Source organism: Theropithecus gelada, chromosome 2 (assembly GCF_003255815.1).
Source record: "Theropithecus gelada isolate Dixy chromosome 2, Tgel_1.0, whole genome shotgun sequence".
Classification (NCBI taxonomy): domain Eukaryota; kingdom Metazoa; phylum Chordata; class Mammalia; order Primates; family Cercopithecidae; genus Theropithecus; species Theropithecus gelada.
In genome coordinates this window covers 131,069,961-131,091,933 of record NC_037669.1, presented here as the reverse complement: position 1 = coordinate 131,091,933, position 21,973 = coordinate 131,069,961, and the positions used below count along the sequence as shown (strand labels likewise).

At 37.3% G+C, this 21,973-nt stretch overlaps 1 protein-coding gene across 2 annotated transcripts in view; it reads left to right on the top strand.

The window, feature by feature from the left end:
• The window catches only part of PPM1L (protein phosphatase, Mg2+/Mn2+ dependent 1L), a 301,803-nt gene that overhangs the window by 203,225 nt on the left and 76,605 nt on the right, over positions 1-21,973 (top strand). For both annotated transcript variants that reach the window (XM_025377624.1, XM_025377626.1), the window contains exon 2: positions 7,859-8,033. In XM_025377624.1, coding sequence (XP_025233409.1) covers positions 7,859-8,033 — 175 coding nt within the window. The remainder of the gene's footprint in view (positions 1-7,858; positions 8,034-21,973) is intronic.

Sequence of the window (21,973 nt, the reverse complement as noted above, 5' to 3'; positions counted from 1 at the left end):
ATGTTGAATAGGAGTGGTGAGAGAGGGCATCCCTGTCTTGTGCCAGTTTTCAAAGGGAATTTTTCCAGTTTTTGCCCATTCAGTATGATATTGGACACTTACACTCTTCCAAGACTAAACCAGGAAGAAGTTGAATCCCTGAATAGACCAATAGTAGGCTCTGAAATTGAGGCAATAATTAATAGCCTACCAACCAAAAAAAGTCCAGGACCAGATGGATTCACAGCTGAATTCTACCAGAGGTATAAGGAGGAGTTGGTACCATTCCTTCTGAAACTATTCCAATCAATAGAAAAAGAGGGAATCCTCCCTAACTCATTTTATGAGGCCAACATCATCCTGATACCAAAGCCTGGCAGAGACACAACAAAAAAAGAGAATTTTAGACCAATATCCCTGATGAACATCGATGCAAAAATCCTCAATAAAATACTGGCAAACCGGATTCAACAACACATCAAAAAGCTTATCCACCATGATCAAGTGGGCTTCATCCCTGGGATGCAAGGCTGGTTCAACATTCGCAAATCAATAAACATAATCCAGCATATAAACAGAACCAAAGACAAGAACCACATGATTATCTCAATAGATGCAGAAAAGGCTTTTGACAAAATTCAACAGCCCTTCATGCTAAAAACGCTCAATAAATTCGGTATTGATGGAACGTACCTCAAAATAATAAGAGCTATTTTTTGTATTTTTAGTAGAGACAGGGTCTTGCCATGTTGCCCAGGCTGGTCTTGATCTCCTGAGCTCAAATGATCCACCTGTCTCAGCCTCCCAAAATGCTAGGATTACAGGGGTGAGCCACTGTGTCCAGCCTTAATCTGCTTTTTATTATGAATATTTTCCTACATAATTTAGTACTCTTTTATAACACAATTTTTAATTGCTTATTCTGTTGATAGTTTCTTTTGCTGTGTGGAAACTCTGTAGTTTAATTAAGTCTCATTTGTCTATTTTGTTGCTTTTGCCTTTAGGGTCTTCATAATCAATTCTTTGCCTAGGCCAATGTCTGGAAGAATATTTCCTAGGTGTTGTTTTTCTTTTTGAGTCAGAGTATCGCTCTGTCATCAGGCTGGAGTGCAATGATGTGATCTCTGCTTACTGCAACCTCTGCCTTCTGGGTTCAAGCGATTCTCCTGCTTTAGCCTCCCGAGTAGCTGGGACTACAGCACGCGCCACCACGCCCAGCTAATTTTTGTATTTTTAGTAGAGACAGGGTTTCACCATATTGGCCAGGATGGTCTCGATCTCTTGACCTCGTGATCTGCCTGTCTTGGCCTCCCAAAGTGCTGTGATTACAGGTGTGAGCCACCGCACCCGGCCTTCTTTCTTAAGTTATTTTTTTTTAAATTGGTCTTTAAATTCTACCAGAATTATTTCCTGATTATTTTTCCGTGTTCCCCTCCTATCTTAATTTCTCTCCCTAAAGGCTGTTTAGCACTTAACATAACTCATGCATTAAATAAATATATTAATTTATTTCAGGATTCATGCCTATTTTTGCATTACTTTGTAAAATGTGTTTTTCTAGTATTTCATGTGTTTTGTTTGCATATTAAGATTGCAGGTTCCTTTATGGTAAAGGCTTGTTTTCCCAACAGTTCAAGCCTAATATGTATTACTCAGCAGACAGTCAATAAATTAGAATTGGCCGGCTAACAAGTTTTCTTTTTAAGATAAATTGTGAAACATTTAGCAGCTCTTGAAATATACTTTTACACCACCCCACCCAAATTATTTAATATGTATTGGTTCTTAAACAATATACCATATAATAGTAAATAGTTTTTTAGCCTAATGACCAGCATCAGCGTTCTACCTACATTTCCAGAATTTAGGTTCTTAATCATTTTGCTTCTTTTCATTTATCCTTCTTACCCACTGAGTTCTTTTTATAGAGTTTACTGTAACCCTTTAATGTCTTCCAGACTAACGCTGGAATGGGTAATATAAATATATGTCAATTCTATAAGAAGGTACATTCAGCACTTTTATGCCCTGCCTTGTAAGTTTTTAGTTCATCTTTTTACTCTGGCTGTTGCCGAAGCCACCGTCTTTTCATGTCTAACTGGAGGGAACCTGTGAACTCTTTTGCACTTTCTTCCCTAAGGTTTCTCTTCAGCCATTTAGGATACATCTGGCTAAGCATAAAGCTGAAAGTCCAGGGGTAATTAACATCCTGCAAGGCAACTTTAACTCAGGTGCACTGCTCTGATGTACGTTATACATGATTCCTCAAAGGGTCCCTAGAAGAATCAATCAAGCCCATTGTTAAATGCAGAAATAAAGGCAAGAATGGAGAAGATCAAATGATTATGGAGAGGAAAACATTAAATAAAGCTTCACACAGCTTTAAGTGTGAAACACATAATTTGCCATTTTGTCATGTGAATGATGATTGGGTTTGAGCTGTTTACTTTTCTAAAATAATGGCATGAAAGAAAATTAAAGACCAAGAATAGTTCCATTTGCCAGTAGAAAACCAGACTTTTATTCTCTATCTGAAATTGTGAAAGGAAGATCTGTATGCAAGCAAAGAATTAGGAACTGTCAAAACATCTTCTCCCAAGCTATCTGAAAGTACTTGTTTTTTGCATAGTGTCAAAGTATTGCGCTTCTGTGGTACAAAGCATTGAACCAGATATGGGGCAACACAATAATGTGTAAGATACAGTCCTTATTTCTGCCAGATGGAGGAGCTAAAGTACCTATACCTGTACAAATACAAAATAATTGGAAAGCTGTTGGATGCTCTTAGATGTTCAAGTTAGGTTAGGCAATACTAACAGTATATACATGGCTTTTGAGCCAAACTTTGAAAAATGAAGGATTGGCTAAAACCAATAAGAGACCTCAGTATTTGGTTTTCTGTTCCTGTGTTACTTTGCTAAGGATAATAGCCTCCAGCTGCATCCATATGCCTGCAAAGGACATGATCTTATTCTTTTTTATGGCTGCATAGTATTCCATGGTGTATATGTACTACATTTTCTTAATCTAGTTTATCATTGATGGGCATTTACGTTGATTCCATGTCTTTGCTATTGTGAATAGTGCTGCAATGAGCATATGTGAGCGTGTGTCTTTATAATAGAATGATTTCTATTCCTTTGGGTATATACCCAGTAATGGGATTGCTGAGTTGAATGGTATTTCTGTCTTTCTGTCTTTGAGGAATTACCATACTGTCTTCCACAATGACTGAACTAATTTACACTCCCACCAGCAGTGTAAAAGTGTTCCTTTTCCTCCTCAACCTTGCTATCATCTGTTATTATTTGACTTCTTAATAATAGCCTTTTTGACTGGTGTTAGATGGTATCTCATTGTGGTTTTTTTTGTTTGTTTTGTTTTTTGTTTTTTGAGACGGAGTCTTGCTCTGTAGCCCAGGCTGGAGTGCAGTGGCATGATCTCGGCTCACTGAATGCTCTGCTTCCCAGTTCACACCATTCTCCTGTCTCACCCTCCCGAGTAGCTGGGACTACAGGCGCCTGCCACCATGCCCGGGTAATTTTTTGTAATTTTGGTGGAGATGGGGTTTCACCGTGTTAGCCAGAATGGTCTTGATCTCCTGACCTCGTGATCCGCCCACCTCGGCCTCCCAAAGTGCTGGGATTACAGGCGTGAGCCACCATGCCCAGCCTCTCATTGTGTTTTAATTTGCATTTCTCTAAAGATCAGTGATGTTGAGCTTTTTGTCATGATTGTTGGCCACATGTATGTATTCTTTTGAAAGGTATCTATTCATGTCATTTGTCCACTTTTTTATGGGGTTGTCTTTTTCTTGTAAATTTGTTTAAATTCCTTATAGATGCTGAATATTAGGCCTTTGTCAGGTGCAGAATTTTCAAAAATGTTCTCCCATTCTGTAGGTTGTCTGTTTACTCTGATGATAGTTTCTTTTGCTGTGCAGAAGCTCTTTAGATTAATTAGATCCTATTTGTCAATTTTTGGTTTTTTTGCAGTTGCTTTTGGTGTCTTCATCATGAAATCCTTGCCCGTGCCTATGTCCTGAATGGTGTTGCCTAGGTTATCTTCCAGGGTTTTTATAGTTTGGAGTTTTACATTAAAGTCTTTAATCCATCTTGAGTTAATTTTTGTATATTGTGTAAAGAAGGGGTCCAGTTTCAATCTTCTGCATATGGCTAGCCAGTAATCCCGTGATGTGCTTTCAATAATACAGAGTACATCAATATTTGTAAAATGTGAATTATGGAACTATTTCCTGTACCTCATAGGTATTTCAAGGAGGAAAATTAATGACAGATATTACACTGAGTAACAAGGTAGTGTGAGTTTAAAAACAGTTATTGGGCACGGTGGCTCACGCCTGTAATCCCAGCACTTTGGGAGGCTGAGGTGGGTGGATCACCTGAGGCAAGGAGTTCGAGACCAGCCTGGCCAGCATGGTGAAACCCCGTCTCTACTAAAAATACAAAAATTAGCCAGCTGTGGTAGTGGGCACCTGTGGTCCCAGCTACTTGGGAGGCTAAGGCGGGAGAATCGCTTGAGCCCAGGAGGCAGAGGTTGCAGTGAGCAGATATCGTGCCACTGCACTCTAGCCTGGGCAACAGAGCGAGACTCTGTCCCAAAAAACAAACAAACAAAAACAAAAACAGTTATTGATGGGTGCAGCACACCAACATGGCACAAGTATACATATGTAACAAAACTGCACGTTATGCACATGTACCCTAGAACTTAAAGTATAATAATAATAATAATAATAATAATAACAGTTATTGTGCAGTGTGTCTCTTCATTTTCCAGTGTCAGGGAAAAATGTTATTAAATTCTACAATTAAATATGTTGCACAAATGTGCTGAGTCCATTTACATTTTATGGAATAATTTCTTTTGTTCTGCACTAGCTGGCTGGCAGAGAAATTGAACAATGTTTGGTGATGTTAAAGTTGTAATTTTATCAGCAACAGAATTAGGAAATATAAATATTAATCTCGAAATAAAACGTGTTGTGTTATCTTTGGCTACTCTAGGGGCTAAAATACAACTTTTCACCACCACTTCTCAGTGGACTTTTCCTGGGAAGTCAGTTGTCATTGTTCTGGCAAGTTTCTTTTCATCCATCCTGAATTGTGTTAACATTTAAAGGGAAGGTTATAAAGAAGTATATTTTAGGGTATCTACCCAAAGGAAAAGAAGTTATTATATGAAAAAGACACATGTACGTGCATGTTTATAGCAGCATAATTCACAATTGCAAAATTGTGGAACCAACCTAAATGCCCACCAATCAACAAGCGGATAAAGAAAATGTGGTGTATTTACACCATGGTATGCTACCCAGCCATAAAACAGAATGAAATAATGGCATTTACAGCAATTTAGATGGAGTTGGAGACCGTTGTTCTGTGAGAAGTAACTCAGAAATGGAAAACTATAAATTCTCACTTATAAGTGGGAGCTAAGCTATGAGGATGCAAAGGCATAAGAATGATATAATGGACTTTGGGGACATAAGGGGGAGGGTGGGAAGGGGATGAGGGATAGAAGACTAAATATTGGGTACAGTGTACACTGCTCCAGTGACGGGTGCACCAAAATCTCAGAAATCACCACTAAAGAACTTATTCATGTAACCAAAATCACCTGTTCCCCAAAAACTACTGAAATAAAATTTTTACAAACCAAATACATTTTAAAGACACTTTTAAAAAATTACAATAGTAAGAACCTGGAAACAATACGAAAATGTGGAACGTAGAAAGTATTGTCTGAGCGTGCAATCCCAGCACTTTGGGAGGCTGAGGCAAATGGATTACCTGAGATCAGGAGTTCAAGACCAGCCTGGCCAACATGGTAAAACCCCGCTCTACTAATAACACACACACACAAAATTAGCCGGGCATGGTGGCAGGCACTTGTAATCCTAGCTACTCAGGAGACTGAGGCAGGAGAATCACTTGAACCCAGTAGGCAGAGGTTGCAGTGAGCCAAGATCACTCCATTGCACTACAACCTGGGCAGCAAGAGTGAAACTCTGTCTCAAAAAAAATAAAAATAAAAAAATAAAGTGTCTTCCACAATTGGAGTATGTTCTTCCATATCTTCTCCTATGCCTATATGATAATACTAAATATGTGTGTCACTTAATTGTGCTCATATATATATATATGTTGTAGGATATACTATACCTGATATTCTGTGACTTTGATTTTTAACCTCAACAATATATCATGGTATTCTTCCTGGTCAGCACATATAGTCCTATCTCATTTTTTCCAAAGGCTATAGAGGATATTACTCTATAAATGAAAAAAATGGAACCTCTGTTGATTAGCATGTATCATATATATATCAGTATGTATGTTTAATGTATACTTATTTTATTGCATAATTAATAGCTGTACAGAATTTTAAAAATTGATACATTGTAACTTTACGTATTTATGAGGTACAGTTTGATGTCTCAATACATGTATATCTTGTATATTGTTCAAATCAAGGTAGTAAACATGTCCCTTACCTCATTCATTTATAATTTACTTATGTTGGGAACATTCAAAAACAGTTATTCTAGCTATTTTGTAACATAAAACACCTTACTGAGAACCATAGTCACCCACTGTGCAACAGAACACTACGGGGTTTTTATTTTCTGTGTAGACAAGTCTGCCTTACTCTAAGAAAAGATTGCCCCAGAGACCATCTTTTCATTGTTTTTTTCCCAGCAGTTTTTGTTGTTGTTGTTGTTGTTGTGTGTGAAGTTTTATACTGGTTGTGAATATAATTTTGAACAATATATGGAGGACTTCACTGACTGATTTATTAACCTTAGACACTATGTGAGTAAAGCAGGACTGTACTGCAAGGAGATGCTAAACTTTTGACATTCCCAAGAGAGAAGTTTTATAAATTTCAGAATTCCCCTGATTTATGCATGCCTCTCTGTCACTTAATTATGCTCATAAAATTCTGCTTAACTAGCACTGGGATTCTTAACTTGGAGAGAAAAGAGTATGCTACCACTGCAACCTACCAGAAGAACATATCAGAATCTTTGGGAAAATCTTTTCAAAATATGCGTATCTTCCTTCCTACCCTCTACCCCCAAGTGGAACATGCTTACCTGATTGAAAATCACTGCATGTACTTAGTTGTTACTAATTGGAATGTAACTATTTGGGAATGTGTTGTACAGATAGTGTAAAAGCAAAAAACAAACAGCAACAACAACAACAAACTTGTCAAAGTAAGAATTATATATATGTCAGCTTAAGGCATTTAAGTGGTGAAGAGGTTTTTTTTTTTTCCCTGCCCCCCCCCCCCACCAAGGTTAAGGGGCTTTGTCTTAAATCTACTCATTTTCTGTTTATCCCATTATTTCATTATCGATCCTAGCAGAGGACTCTCCTTTATAAAATTCACTTTACAAGAGTTCTTGTGTAAACATTAATGAGTGGAGACTAACAAAACAAAGTAGGGATGTGGATGCCATAGCATGGATGGGGTCATTGCTGAGATGAGTGACTGTCTTCTGTATTGTAGACAAGGGCAAGTCAAATTTGTATCCAGCAAAATCACTATCAGGGGCCTTCAGTTCACTATAATAGTTGAAACTCTGAGCACTAATTCTGTGAATATCTAACCAAATCTATCATCTTTTATACCTTTAAACCTAGTAGAAAACTCTTAGAGGTTTGCGATTCTGTCTATTTGAAGATCACCTTACTGGGTCCAGTGGATACTAAAATGACGATGACAAGGACATGCCTGTCTGGAGAGTTGGTTCACAGTGCTTTGAGCTTTCTCTGTAGCACCTGAGGGTAAGTAAAAAGTCTAAGAGGAGAATTTCTAATGGAGTTCTCTCTGTCTGTTTTATCTGCAGACTGCAGCTGAATATGTAAAATCTCGACTCCCAGAGGCCCTTAAACAGCATCTTCAGGACTACGAGAAAGACAAAGAAAATAGCGTATTGTCTTACCAGACCATCCTTGAACAGCAGATTTTGTCAATTGACCGAGAAATGCTAGAAAAATTGACCGTATCCTATGATGAAGCAGGTATGTTTATTTTTAAAACACACATTTTTTTTTTCTCCTTGCAAAAAAATTTCATTATAAACCTTGGTTAAACTTGGTAAAAGGTTAAGGGCAAACTGGATTCAAAGTTATGTAACGTGGACTAATAGTAAGTTTCTTCTCTGCAGTTTTAGTCTCAAGATGGTCGGAAGATTCCTAAAAATGGATCTTAAATATCAAATACCTTTAAAATTTTGGTCTTTTTTATTGAGATTTTTTTGGCCTTTTATTAACCGGGTACTCCTAAAGTGTTATTTCAATTTGGATAGCAACTGAAAACTTTTACATCCGAGAATCCAAGAAATGTTATTTGATTCAAATATTTGAGTTAATTTTAGTTGTTTTCTTTTCTAAAGAGGTATTTTTGGTTTTTTTCTCAAACTGTTAAGCTAATCATTACTTTCTTTTCCTTAGCAACTCAGACACTACCACATCAGAGACTTCATCTCACTGCCTGCCATAGGTTCTTCCCATCCAAGGGAGCTTATTAATGAAGTCATGGACAGACCTCCTTATAACATTATTTCCTCCTTATAACATTATTTTAATCTATTATATGGTCTGTCAGCTAAGACCCAATTTTAATTAAATGAGTATAGTATTACTTGGAATTATTAAAATCTTTAATAAAATTAAACTTAAGCAGCAGACCCTGATTAAAATTGCTGTACCTCTCCACCTCCCCCTCTCAAAAAAACTGGAGGAAAAAGTACAGGAAAAATGGTTTCTAATGGTCAAATGTTAATGGTATTCTTCTATTAATGCCAAGAACTTCTGTTTCTATTTTTACAAGGATTTTTTAGCATGTATCTTATTTTCTTCATCAGAATCTATGCATGCTCAATACTTTCTTACCACTTGATTTCAAGTTCAAATAGCAAACAGAAGAGCAAATTACACAAAACAAAACATTATAGTACATTCGCCTAACCACTTAACCAATATTTCTAGTTACTAAGCTGCCCCTGTGTATATTCCACCCTCTAACCCCTTCACCTCCCTCTGAGGCAGGATCTATATTTCCAGTTTTGCCCAGGACATCTCTGCTTCTCTGATTCTTCTTTGCTTTTTTTTCGTTTTCCAGACACATTGGCTTTCTTCTGCCTAGCATTTTCGTTATTTTCAATATTCTTCTCATTGGTATTCTTATTCATCTCTTCTCTCATCCTTAATGGAATAAAGTAAGGTTTTGATCAGTCCCAACCAAAATCATATTTAAATATTCATAGCATCTTATAGATCATAGAACTCATATAGTCCATTCACTATGACCATTTTATGGTGAGAAAACAAACTCATGGACTTGCCCGAAATAATGCAGTTACTTAGTTGTAAAAACTGGGACACCAACTTCCTAATTACGAATCAAGCTATGCTTTTACTACACTGATGCAGGTTCTCATTTGCTCAGTAAGCACTTGTTGAACGCATGGCAATATACTAGGCAGTTGAAGCAAAGAGAAAAGCAGTGAAAACATGGAAAGGAATCTGAGATGTAGAAAATAGATCTTGCTTAAAGTCTTGCTGGGGGGCTAAAACATACATGTATGAGCTCTAGAGAAAAATTTCTGAGGAGTTTGGGACTAAATACACCCCGTAATATCTTCAAGTTATTAAAGTTAAGATGAAATGTGGAGTCAAGAAATAGTAGAAATGGCTGAAATTTTCCATGAAAATCTGTAGAGGGGGCATTATTTTAAACCTTGAAGGGCAAATGGTGGGCAAGTATTTGTGAAGAGAAGGGGGATGCATTCTAGTGGATGAAGGGGCACAAGGAGACATCAAGGTGAGCATGAACATTAGCTGCAATCACCCACCACTCAAGTTTTTCCTGCCTCAGGAGTAATTTTCCGCTCTCCTGCACTGTTGTTGAGCAGCAACTGATCCTCAGAGGTACACTTGCACATGGCTTTTAGGGGCTAATAGTTTGGCATAGAATTAATCTGTCAATAATGTAGCATGAAACGGTGGAAATAAACACAAGATTGAGAGTTAGAGGATCTAAGATCTAGGCCTTCCCCCAGGTTAATACTGGTGTGATCTTCAGCAAATTAACCTCTTAGAACCTATGTTTCTTCATCTGTAAAATTGGGCTAATGTAATTTCACAGGGCTATTATAACAATAAAATATTATCATGTTTGGGGAAGTCCTTAGAGATCATATTGCAAATGCTAATTAATGCCACTAGTGATGAATGAGAACAGATTTGGACCTTGTCTATCCCTTAAACCAGTGTAAAGTACACCTGACCCTTGCACAACATGGGGGTTAGGGATGCCAACTCTCCATGCAGTCAAAAATTAGCATAAAACTTTTGATTCCCCAAAAATCTTAACTACTAATAGCGTACTGTTGACCAGAAACCTTACTGATTACATAAACTGTCAATTAACACATATTCTGTATGTTATATGTATTTATACCGTATTATTACGACTAATTAAGCTAGAGAAAAAAAATTATGAAAATAATAAAAAAGAGAAAATATATTTACTATTTATTAAATGGAAGTGGACCATCATAAAGGTCTTCATCCTCACTGTCTTTACTTTGAGTAGACTGAACAGACTGCTGAAGAGGAGAGGAAGAACTGGTCTTGCTGTCTCAGGGGTGTCACAGACAGAAGAAAATGCACATATAAATGGGCCCATGCAGTTAAACCTATGTTGTTCAAGGGCCAGCCGTATTCTAACTTAGTCTTTTCTTGGCATGTAGTGTTTGGGAAGGCAGAGGGGAAGTTTTTTAAATGATCTTCAGAAGCTTTGAAAAGTCTAGCAACATCTATTTGATAAAACACCCACTCTGAGCTTAGTTTGCCTTTGGTCATCTCTGCATGAGGTGATGCAGGGCAGTGGATGTGGGAGGATAGGCTATGTGTATGCATGAGTGAATGAGTGTCACTGTGTGTTGCAAAACCAAAAGTCACTACCTCCAGCTCCATAACCCATATGTTAATGATTTCAGTCAAAGAAAGAGGATAAGAAAAAAATATTACTATTTAGCAGAAAAATATAATAATACAAAAGAATTAGGATAGAAAATTGGTAGTAGTAGGCCAGGTGTGGTGGCTCATGCCTGTAATCCTAGCACTTTGGGAGGCCGAGGTGGGTGGATCATGAGGTCAGGAGATCGAGACCATCCTGGGTAACACGGTGAAACCCCGTCTCTACTAAAAATACAAAAAACTAGCCAGGTGTGGTGGCAGGTGCCTGTAGTCCCAGCTACTCAGGAGGCTGAGGAAGGAGAATGGCGTGAACCCAGGAGGCAGAGCTTGCAGTGAGCCAAGATCGTGCCACTGTACTCCAGCCTGGGTGACAAAGCGAGACTCCATCTCAAAAAAAAAAAAAAAAAAAAAAAGAAAATTGCTAGTAGTATCCAATATGTGCAGATATAACCATCCTACAGAGAAGCTTCCTGACTTAGGATGGTTTAATTTAGTAGTTTTTGACTTTATGATGGTGCAAAAGTGATGCACATTCAGTAAAATCTGTACTTCACGTACACCCGTTTTGTTTTTCATTTTCAATACAGTATTCACTAAATTACATGACATTCAACACTTTATTCACTTTATTATGAAATAGACTTTGTGTTAAATGACTTTGTCCAACTACAGGCTAATGTAAGTGTTCTGAGCATATATAAGTTAGTTTAAACTAAGCTATGATGTTCAGTAGGTTAGGTGTATTAAATGAATTTTCACCTTAGGATATTTTCAATTTACAATAGGTTTATCAGGACATAATCTCATTCTAAGTCAAGGAGCATCTGTACTAAGACACTCATTTGCTTCAACTGTTTAGTTTCTTTCTATGCTATCTTAGTTTTGACTTCCTCACGTTCTTGATTCAGCTCTCCCAGTTTTAGGAGATAGTTAATTATTAGTTAGAAGATATCTTGGTCTCTAGAAAGGTTAATTTGTCTTTAATACTGATTCACTGATAAATTAGCCTGAGTGACTTAATGACAATTACTGCTATTTGTAGTGTCTAAACTTCTATTAATAAAAAACCAATTAATGAAAAAAACACTTAGACATTTTTCTAAAATCATTGGCTCAGAATTTTTTCACCCTCTCCTTTTTTTCTTTCTCTTTCTTTTCCCATTTAATACATATATACTTTAATGCTTTGCCCATCCACAAAATTCAGCTCTCTAGCAACCTGGAATTCAGCAAAGAAATGGGAAGTGAGCAAAAACCATGTGTGTACAACCCTACCATGTCACAGAACTGTGGACAAGTCCATACAACAGAGGCTTTCAATTCTCACCTGGAATCTATATATTTTTATTTTATATAGTTCTGAAGGTTATATTTTCCAATGTGATATTTTCTTCTATAAAATTCTTTTTCTGACTTAAAGTGTTAAACTTTAATTGCAGAAATGAACAGAAATACATAGAACAGTATAATCTGAGAATAATTGTCAGTAATCTTACTACTGTAAACACTTTGGTATGTTTTCCTCACTCTAAGCATTTTTAAAATGTAGTTGGTATCTGGTAGTTTTATTGTAATTTTATATCCTGCTTTTTGCATTTAACATTATTACATAAGCACTTCCTCATTTCATTAAAGCCTCTTCATGTGAAGATAATTTTAATGGCTACATCATATTCTATTTGAAAGTATCACTCACTAAATATTCTCTTATGTTGGACATTTTCATTTTTGTTTTGCTCTTATGAATAATGCTGCAAGAAATAGGGGATTCATTTGTCTGCATTTTATATTACTCTAGAGGATAGACTTCAGAAAACATAAGAGTTTAGAATTGAAATGAGAAGGTGGGGAAGGGGATGATACTTGGAGCAGCAACACTGAAAACATAAGTAATGAGAGCAAAGAATAAATCTATAAAAAGCACTTAGATTCCTGACATTGTACTACACTCAAAGTCATATTAGCATTCACAGATTGTATTATAGAGTTCACATTGTTGATCTTCACACTGGTGACCTTGATTCCCAGAGAAAAGGTTCAATAATGTTTTTTATATTCTGTATATAAAAGCAGGAATTATGTAAACCAGTGTATTAATCCTGTCAGCCTGTGATATGGTTTGGCTGTGTCCCCACCCAAATCTCATCTTGAATTGTAGCTCCCATAATCCCCATGTGTCATGGGAGGGACCAGGTGGGAGGTAATTGAATCATGGGGGTGGGTTTTTCCTGTGCTGTTTTTGTGGTAGTGAATAAATCGCACAATATCTGATGGTTTTATAAAGGAGTGTTCCCCTGCACGTGCTCTTCTTGTATGCCACCATGTAAGACATGCCTTTGCTCCTCTTTCACCTTCTGCTATGATTGTGAGGCCTCCTCAGCCATGTGGAACTGTGAATCCATTAAACCTCTATTTCTTTATAATTACCCAGTCTTGGGTATTTCTTCATAGCAGTATGAAAATGGACTAATACAGCCTGCTATAACAAAATACCATAGACTGGGTGGCTGATAAACTACAGAACTTTATTTCTCACAGTTCTGTAGGCTGTGAGGTCCAAGGTCAAGGCACCAGCAGATATGGTGTCTATAAGGGCCTGGTTCCTCATAGATGACTATCTTTTCACTGTAACCTTACATGGCAGAAGGGGTGAGAGATTTATCTGGGACCTCTTTTATAAGGGTACTAATTTCATTCATGAGGGGTTCACCCCCATGATCTAATCACCATCCAAAGCCCCCACCTCATAATACCATCACCTTGAGGATTAGTTTTCAACATACGAATTTTGGGAGGACACAAACATTTAGACCCCCCTTTCTAACATTAGTTTAGAAAGTTTTTCACTCAAATGGTTTATATTTTGATGATTTTAAGAACTAATATGTTTTGTGGTATAGTTGAAAGAAAACTTGGAACCAAAAGATCCAGATTCTATTTCTAGTCTAGCTCTACTGCCAACCATATATGTGACCTTGAGCAAGTCACAAACCTTCCTAAAGCCCATTTTCCTCTAAACTGATGGCATGAACAGGGCCTCATAGATGTCTTCTAGTTCTAAAACTATGCTTCTGGTCTTATGACAATGGAACACTCAACTAGCTATAATTTCTGCAAGGCTTCCTGTAGCTATGGCTTTTCTGCTTTTTCTATTGGTTTTCTTCTTTCTCCTTACACGGCCACATAATTTGTACCTAATTTCTGACCAAAAGAAGACCATCACTCAGCTTTCATCACATCTGCTCTTGAATATTCCCAGGCATACTTTTATTGGTGGGATGGGGAGTGAAACCGTATGCATCAAGCAAAAGTAGATTTTGGAAGAAGAGATTCTAAGCTATCATTTATGGATCCTCATTAAAATAATTTAGACCTTTTATTGTATTAGTATGTATTAACACTAAGCAAAATTCAGAGTAACAAGTAAGGTGTGGTTTATATTTGATCTATTAATGTTTTTATTTAATTGAAGTACAAGTTTGTGCGTACTTCAATAGATTGGGTTTAACACAGAGAAGTTTTCAAGGAAAGCAGTGGCATAATTTGAGATGAAGAGATCAAAATAGAGTTTTACAGTGTCTCAGGAAGCATCATCAACCTAAATATTTATTATGTGTCATAGTGGGCAAAAGTCAAAGGATTGAGATACCAAGAGAGGGAATCTTTCCTCATATTGTTTATTTTTATGCTGGAGTATTATTTATGTTTCTGTAACTAATCTCAAATTCTGTTTTTAATTATTTTTGAGTTTGGGCATGAATAAATATTCCCTACATATTTCTTTGTTAAGGATTAACTAGTGTGGTTTGTAATGTTAAGGATAAACAGTGTTTGAGGGAATTATGAGGAATTTATTTGAGAGCAATATTTTCTGTCACAGGCTCAAGAACCCTAAGCCATAGGAACAGAAGTCTAGAAACAGGAGTGAAGAGCTGCATATTTTTCCCTTTGGGAAAAGCTGAGTACACCTGCAATGGGTAGAATGCTCAATGGTAGCATCTTGTTGCAGCCCTCAAGATAGTTGCCTAAGTTGCTGCTTAGATCTTCTCAGAGTTCTTAGACCAGCAAGAGCTTTCTGTTCTTACTGTTTAGCTACAAAACCATACAGCCTTCCAATGAGCACATGCTTCTGCAATGTGGAAAACGTACTTACATGTAGAAAGTGAACCAGATGGTGCACATGAGGGAAGAAGAGAGCTCTGCTGACTCTTCCTTGTGTTCCTTGGGGTATCAGAGTTGAGAGCTTGCATATTCATTTATAAGTGTCAGTCAGTCACATACAGCTGGTGAGAAAGGAGGAGCAGCATTAATTTCTCAGCTTTTGCTTTGTGATTCCCTGATGTTGCCCTACCTGCAGGTGAAAGCTACCTGTGGTGCAGACACACCAAGCACTGTAATTTTTGGAAAAATAGCTTTTTAAAAGGGTGGGGGAATGTGCTTTAAGCAACTTAGGAAGTAGCTGGAGGGTTACATCCTATTGAGCTTATTTTATTCTTCTTAAAATAGATGGTACCTGAAAGTTACATCTACATTTTAATTGGGCCATTAGTGGCATAGTAATCAGTAATCTCAAAAGAAAAACCATTTATTGTCATGGAGAAAAAAATTTGAACTTACATCCAGCAACCAAACCCAGGAAAGAGTGTGTGAATTATTTAGGGACTTTTCAGGTTTTCTAAGAACATAAAAAATCTAGTAAAAGGCATTTGCAGGAAGTTCTTCACTCCAACAAATAGAGTGAATTTCTCAGTATATTTCTCAAACAGCTCCTAAGGGAAGAAGTGACACTGAGGTTTCATTACTTTATATCTTCAATCAGGACCCCATTTCTTAGCTCAAAAGATATCCTCTCCAGGGACTTTTTGATAAGAATTGGAGAATTTGGAAGGAAGACAAAAACAGAGACCCAAAAGAAACTTATAAAGGGAAGTTCAATATTGACTGTGCAGCCTCTGATACCAACTTCTTAGTTTCTGTAAAAAGATGTAATCTATTTTATTTTTCCATTATAAAAGTAAATACATATGCTTTAGAACATTTTTTAAATATGGAAAAAGGAAGAGAAGAAGATAACCTTTAATTCTACCACCTGAACATAACCAACATCTTTCGTGTATTTATTTCTTGCCATTTTTCTCTGCTGAGTTTTAATTATTTATGCCAAATTTTATATCTTTTTATTTAACACTTTTAATCATATTTTATGCTGTTATAAACTACTCATAAAGGTCACTTGTAATAACTGCAGTATTCTATTGAGTGGATATACCACAGTTATCTTTCTCATAACCTTTTAATATTTTTAATATGATTCCTTTCTTGTGTCCATGTTTCAGTTCTCTTTACCACATAGAATCCCAGAATTTGGTGGTCTGTTCCTTATCTGTGAAAAAAATGAGAATGGTAGTATGATTAACAAAAACAAGACTATTGTAATGCAGACAATTACTAGCCATGTATAATAACAGTGGGAAGAGGGGAGTAAAATAAGTATTCAAAATCCACTTATAAACTGAAAACTTCTTTCTGGCTGATAATATTAAAATTTTTTTTGAGGCTACGTAGGTGACTAATTTACCAATCTTTTTAACCAAGCTGATTTTTTTTTTTTTTTTTTTTTTTTTTGAGATGGAGCCTCACTTTGTTGCCCAGGCTGGAGTGCAGGGCGCAATCTTGGCTCACTGCAACCTCCTCCTCCTGGGTTCAAGTGATTCTCGTGCCTCAGCCTCCCAAGTAGCTGGGACTACAGGCATGTGCAACCACGCCCAGATCATTTTTTAATTTTTTTAGTTTTTTAGTAGAGATGGGGTTTCACCATGTTTGCCAGGTTGGTCTCGAACTCCTGACCTCAAGTGATTCACTTGCCTTAGCCTCCCAGAGTGCTGGGATTACAGGTGTGTGCTATTGCACCTGGCCTCACCAAGCTGATTTTAATTTCAGTTATAATTCTTACATTTTCCATTTAGACTGTAGAGTATAAAAGCCGAATTATCTTTTGGTGATGGGGAGCAGTAACTAAACAAAGTGACTTTGACATCTGTAAAATAGAAAACTGTTGGCCCTGGTTGTTTGAAAGTACCCAAACATGTAATTTACAAGCCCCAGGCTAGGTTTTTGTCTATGGTGGGACGTTGCATCTCTCTGCATGGTTTCTTCAACTGTAAAATAAGGGTATTGAATTAGATATTTTCTTAAATCTCTTCCAGTCTTAACAATGTATGATTTTTGTCTTCAGTTTACTTAATAGTTATTGATTCAGTCATTTATTCACTCTGTAAACATTGACTGAATGAGCATCTATGAGCCAGACGCAGTGCCCACCACCAGAAATGCTCAGATGACCACGTGGCCCTTTACTCCAGATGCACAGTGTATGCATTTGTGTTTATGCTCATGTGGGAGGGCAGGGAGATAGCCAGTAAAAACAGATAACTAGAGTATAGTGGAATTGGTGTTTTAGGGGATGGTAGATGTGCAGAGGAGGAAGAAATTAGGTTTGGAATTGGTAAAGAGTTCTTAAATCAGAAAATCATGAGAGAACCCGTAAATCTTGTGAACTGTTCATCTTGAACTTTACTGTCCGTTGTGTTTTTAAAGGCAGGCTTCGAATAATTTTTGTTTTCTTCTTTGCTTCTGTAACTGTGGTTATATGTTAGTGCCTTATACAGACCAATTCTTGCCTTCTGCCATAGCAACACCTACCACATTCTTTTTTTTTATTGAGACAGGGTCTCACCCTGTTGCCCAGGCTGGAGTGCTGTGGCATGATCTTAGCTGTCTGCAACCTTGAACTCCTGGGCTCAAAGGACTCTCCAGCCTCAGCCTCCAGAGTAGCTGGGACTACAGGTTTACACCGCCATGGCTGGCTAATTGTTTTTTGTAAAATTTTTCTGTAGAGACGGGTTCTTGCTGTGTTGTCCAGGCTGGTCTCAAATTCCTGGCCTCAAGCAATCCTCCCACCTTGGCCTGTTAAAATGCTGGAATTACAGGAATGAACCACCACTCCCAGACCCACCACCACATTCTAACTGCTGCTTCCAACTGATATTAATTAGTTTAGTTTATATTAATATGCTCTCAGCATTGCCTGTTTGCTTATGATTCTTCCAATGTAGGAAAAATGATAATTCAGAATTAATCTTGTAAAAGTGGTATGATAGGAAGGTATTTTAAAAAATCACATTCCCCAACTTCATCTTACCTTTCTAATAGAACACCTCATATCCACTCTGAAAATACATTGATCTAAATTTTATGGTGGGCAGAATTTTAAAGAACTTTGCTGAGAATACCAGAAACCACAAAGGAACACTGATAGAATCAGGAAGTGCCACCTCTAGTGATTGAAACATTTGAACTGGAGCTGTATTTATCTTTCTAATCAAGTTGTCCTTGTTTGCCACAAGGGAAGTAGTGTTACTTCCTGTCTCTGAAGTAGTATTTGATTACAAGGACTGAAGGAAATGTGTACACTTCAAAGAAAATAATTGGACTGGGTGGTCATACTTTAGAGTACATTAGCTATGCAGAGACAGGATGCCAATGCCATCGGTATCTCTTCCTTTCTGTACTATCGGGATTTTGTAAACAAGATTTTATAGACCTTGTTGGAATGTTTGTAATAAATTTTAATGAGATGCACATTAATGGTAAGACCTTCAGTTTATAGAGAAAAATAAAATAGTGTTTAAAGTGCCAGGATTTCTAATGTATTATGATGGTCCATTTGTAGTAGTGAGTTAGGTAAATGCATCCTTGGTTGACTCTCAGACTCTGAAGATATGTGATCATAGACAGCTGGGCTGCTGTTTAATGTCATTTTGCAAATGTTATGTTCAGTCTTTGGGATCTACTAGACACTTCAAAATTTCATCTGGTAAATTGCCTCCTGAAAGGCACTGTTTTTTAAAGTCACCTTCTAGTGCCCAGAGGAATTATCTTTGTGTTTCTTTAGTTGATAAGTTTGTCTCAAGGCTGTGTGGCTTAGGCCATTTCTGATGAAGCTGGGTTGATAAGGAGTTTCTTTAGTATATGCACTGGAGTAGCTCCTGGATGTACTCTTGTAGTTCTTTAATCAATCCTAGGGAACTCTAAATTGACTGTGGAGAAATTGCTAGGACACACACTGTTCATTCAACACAAACATTTACTATGTGCCAGGTTCTGGCTAGGTGCTGAGAGTCTAAGAAATGGGTAAAGACAGATGAGTTAGAAGTCTGCTCCCTTTGAATTTATTGCTAATCTTTGACTTCTGTCTCTATGAATGTATTTTCTAGAATTTGTTTCAAAATGATACTTGAACTTAACTGACTTATTCCTTATCTGAGTCACTCTGATTTCCATTCTCCTATCTTAGTCTGCCTCATTCAAGTAAGGAAGTAACACAAATTATATTTTTATTTTTATATCCCTCTTCTTCCCTAAAAGTTTGATTTGCCATTCTTATAATAATAATGTTACAATAAAAATAGATCAAAGCCATAATTAAGGATGAAAGCAAATGTACTATCCATAAAGAATACTAAAGTATAATAATATACTTTAATTAAGCATCTAATTTCTCCTAAGCTTTCTGATAACCAGAGCAAAAAGAGAAACCTAATGAGTTATAAAGTTCTCACTGTTTTAACAGATAAAATAAAAGTTTTTCAGTGGAGACAACTTCTCTTTTGGCATTAAAGGTCATAAAGACTTTATCACAAGGCTTCCTGTATATGGGACATTGAACAACATTGTCTTAGCCTGGGTTCCTCCAGTGTAGAGCCTGAAACAAAAAGCTTGCTTACAGATGATTTATTTAGGAATATCATCCCAAGGAACAGGAGTGAGGGGCACTGGGAATGAAACAAGAAACAAGGAAAGATAGTATGAGGACACTTATGGAGTTGGGCTCATCTGAGGACAACTGCTGCTTAAGCCTGGGTACCTTCTAAGGTAGCCTGTGAATAGCATCCCAGACCATTTAGCTACAAGTACCACTCCTACACTGGCCAATGGTAGTTCCACAGACATTAACTTCTCTGCATTTCTGGTTTTTGTCGGCCTAAAAGCTGAGTGAGTTCTGTGGGCATCCCATATGTTAGCATCAGGGAAGCTCCAGGGGAGGAAGCAAACAATAAATAGTTTAGTCCAAGACAGCATCTGGGCAGAACTGGTCTCCACAGTGGTGGCAGGAATAAGAGGTATGGGAGCAAGAGAGTATGAAATGGTGCCTAGGAGATGGCCTAGACAAGCTCAACAAATAAAATCTTAACTTCATAGCAAATGCATGTAAGCCCATCTTATGGTCATTTCTTGCATAACAACCATCTATAAAGGCTGAGGGCCAGGCACAGTGGCTCATGCCTATAATAACTACACTTTGGGAGGCCAAAGTGGGAGGATTGCTTGAGCCCAGGAGTTCAAGATCAGCCTGGGCAACATGGTAAAACCCCATTTCTACAAAAATAAGAAAAATTAGCCAGGCATGGTGGTGTATGCCCATAGTTCCAGTTACCCAGGAGGCTGAGGCAGGAAGATTGCTTGAGCCCAGGAAGTTGAGGTTGCAGTGAGCCGTGTTTATGCTACTGCACTCCAACCTGGGTGACAGAGCAAGACCCAGTTCAACAACAACAACAACAAAAGAAAGAAAGAGAGAGAGAGAGAAAGAAAGAGATAGAGGGAGAAAGAAAGAAAGAAAGAGAAAGAAAGAAAGAAAGAAAAGAAAGAAAGAAAGGAAGGAAGGAAGGAAGGAAGGAAAAGAAAGAAAGAAAAAGAAAGAAAGAGAAAGAAAGAAAGAGAAAGAAACTGAAAATACATTATTCATGTTTTTTCAAAGCTCTTGTATTGGACAAGAAAATGCATCTGAATACTCTCTATATTGGACATACTCTATATTGGAATACTCTCTGTATTGAACATGTATAATATAGAGTGTATTCACATGCATTTACAGAAAAATATTGCATATAGCAGAAGATGAAAGAAAAGAGGATGTTTTGTTTGATGTAATGGCTCAACAGGACAGCTTCCCAACTCAAACCTAAATAATTAACTAATCTTCATTTTTATCACTAATGAATTCAAATACCTGGGCCCTTCAACCTGAGTGGCATAGTGAGATGTAACATTCAAATTGGGGTTTATTTATTTCACAGTAATTTGTATTCATTTATTCATTTTCCAACCCACTTATTCCAGTTCAGGGTTACGGGTGTCTGGACCCTATCCTGACAGCTCAGGGCACAAGGTGGGAACCCACCCTGGACAGGACACCATCTCATCCCACAGTGCACTAACACACACCTACTCAGACTGGAACCATGTAGACATGCCAGTTCACCTAAGGGGCACAACTTTAGGATATGGGAAGAAGCCAGAGTACTTTGGGAAAACTCACACAGACATGGGAGAACATACAGATTCCTCATGGACAGTGGCCCCAGCCAGGAAACAATTTTTTTTTTTTCATCAATCTTATAGCAAAATGATGTTAAATGAAATGACATTATTCAGTGACCTGCTATATGTAAAAATTAGTTACCTTCCACAGATAAGAAACTCACAAGAGTGGTTACTTTGGGAAGGAGAAGCTGAGGAAGGAGACTTACTTTTTCACTGAGTACTCTTACTATATTGTCTGAATTTTTAACTTTGTCCATGTACTTTGTATTTCTTAAAATTTACAAAAATAAAACTAAACAAAACCCTCCTATTTCCCTCATCTTCAGTACTAGAAATGGAATATAATACAACAGAAAATCATACTTCTTGTTTTCAATAAAACTTTTCATCCTTAAGTCATATATATCTTTGGAATAAGTCAACAAAGGAGCTCAGCAACAAGGCCTGACACCATGGAACTGCAGTGCCAAGCTCAGAGAAGGTCAGTAATAAGACCTACTCAGTACTGTGCCAAGGCATGCCTGGACACCAGGACTTCTACCATAGGTGCTTGGTAGCCTTTCTACCCTGGGCCAGAACTGGTTCCAGAGTCC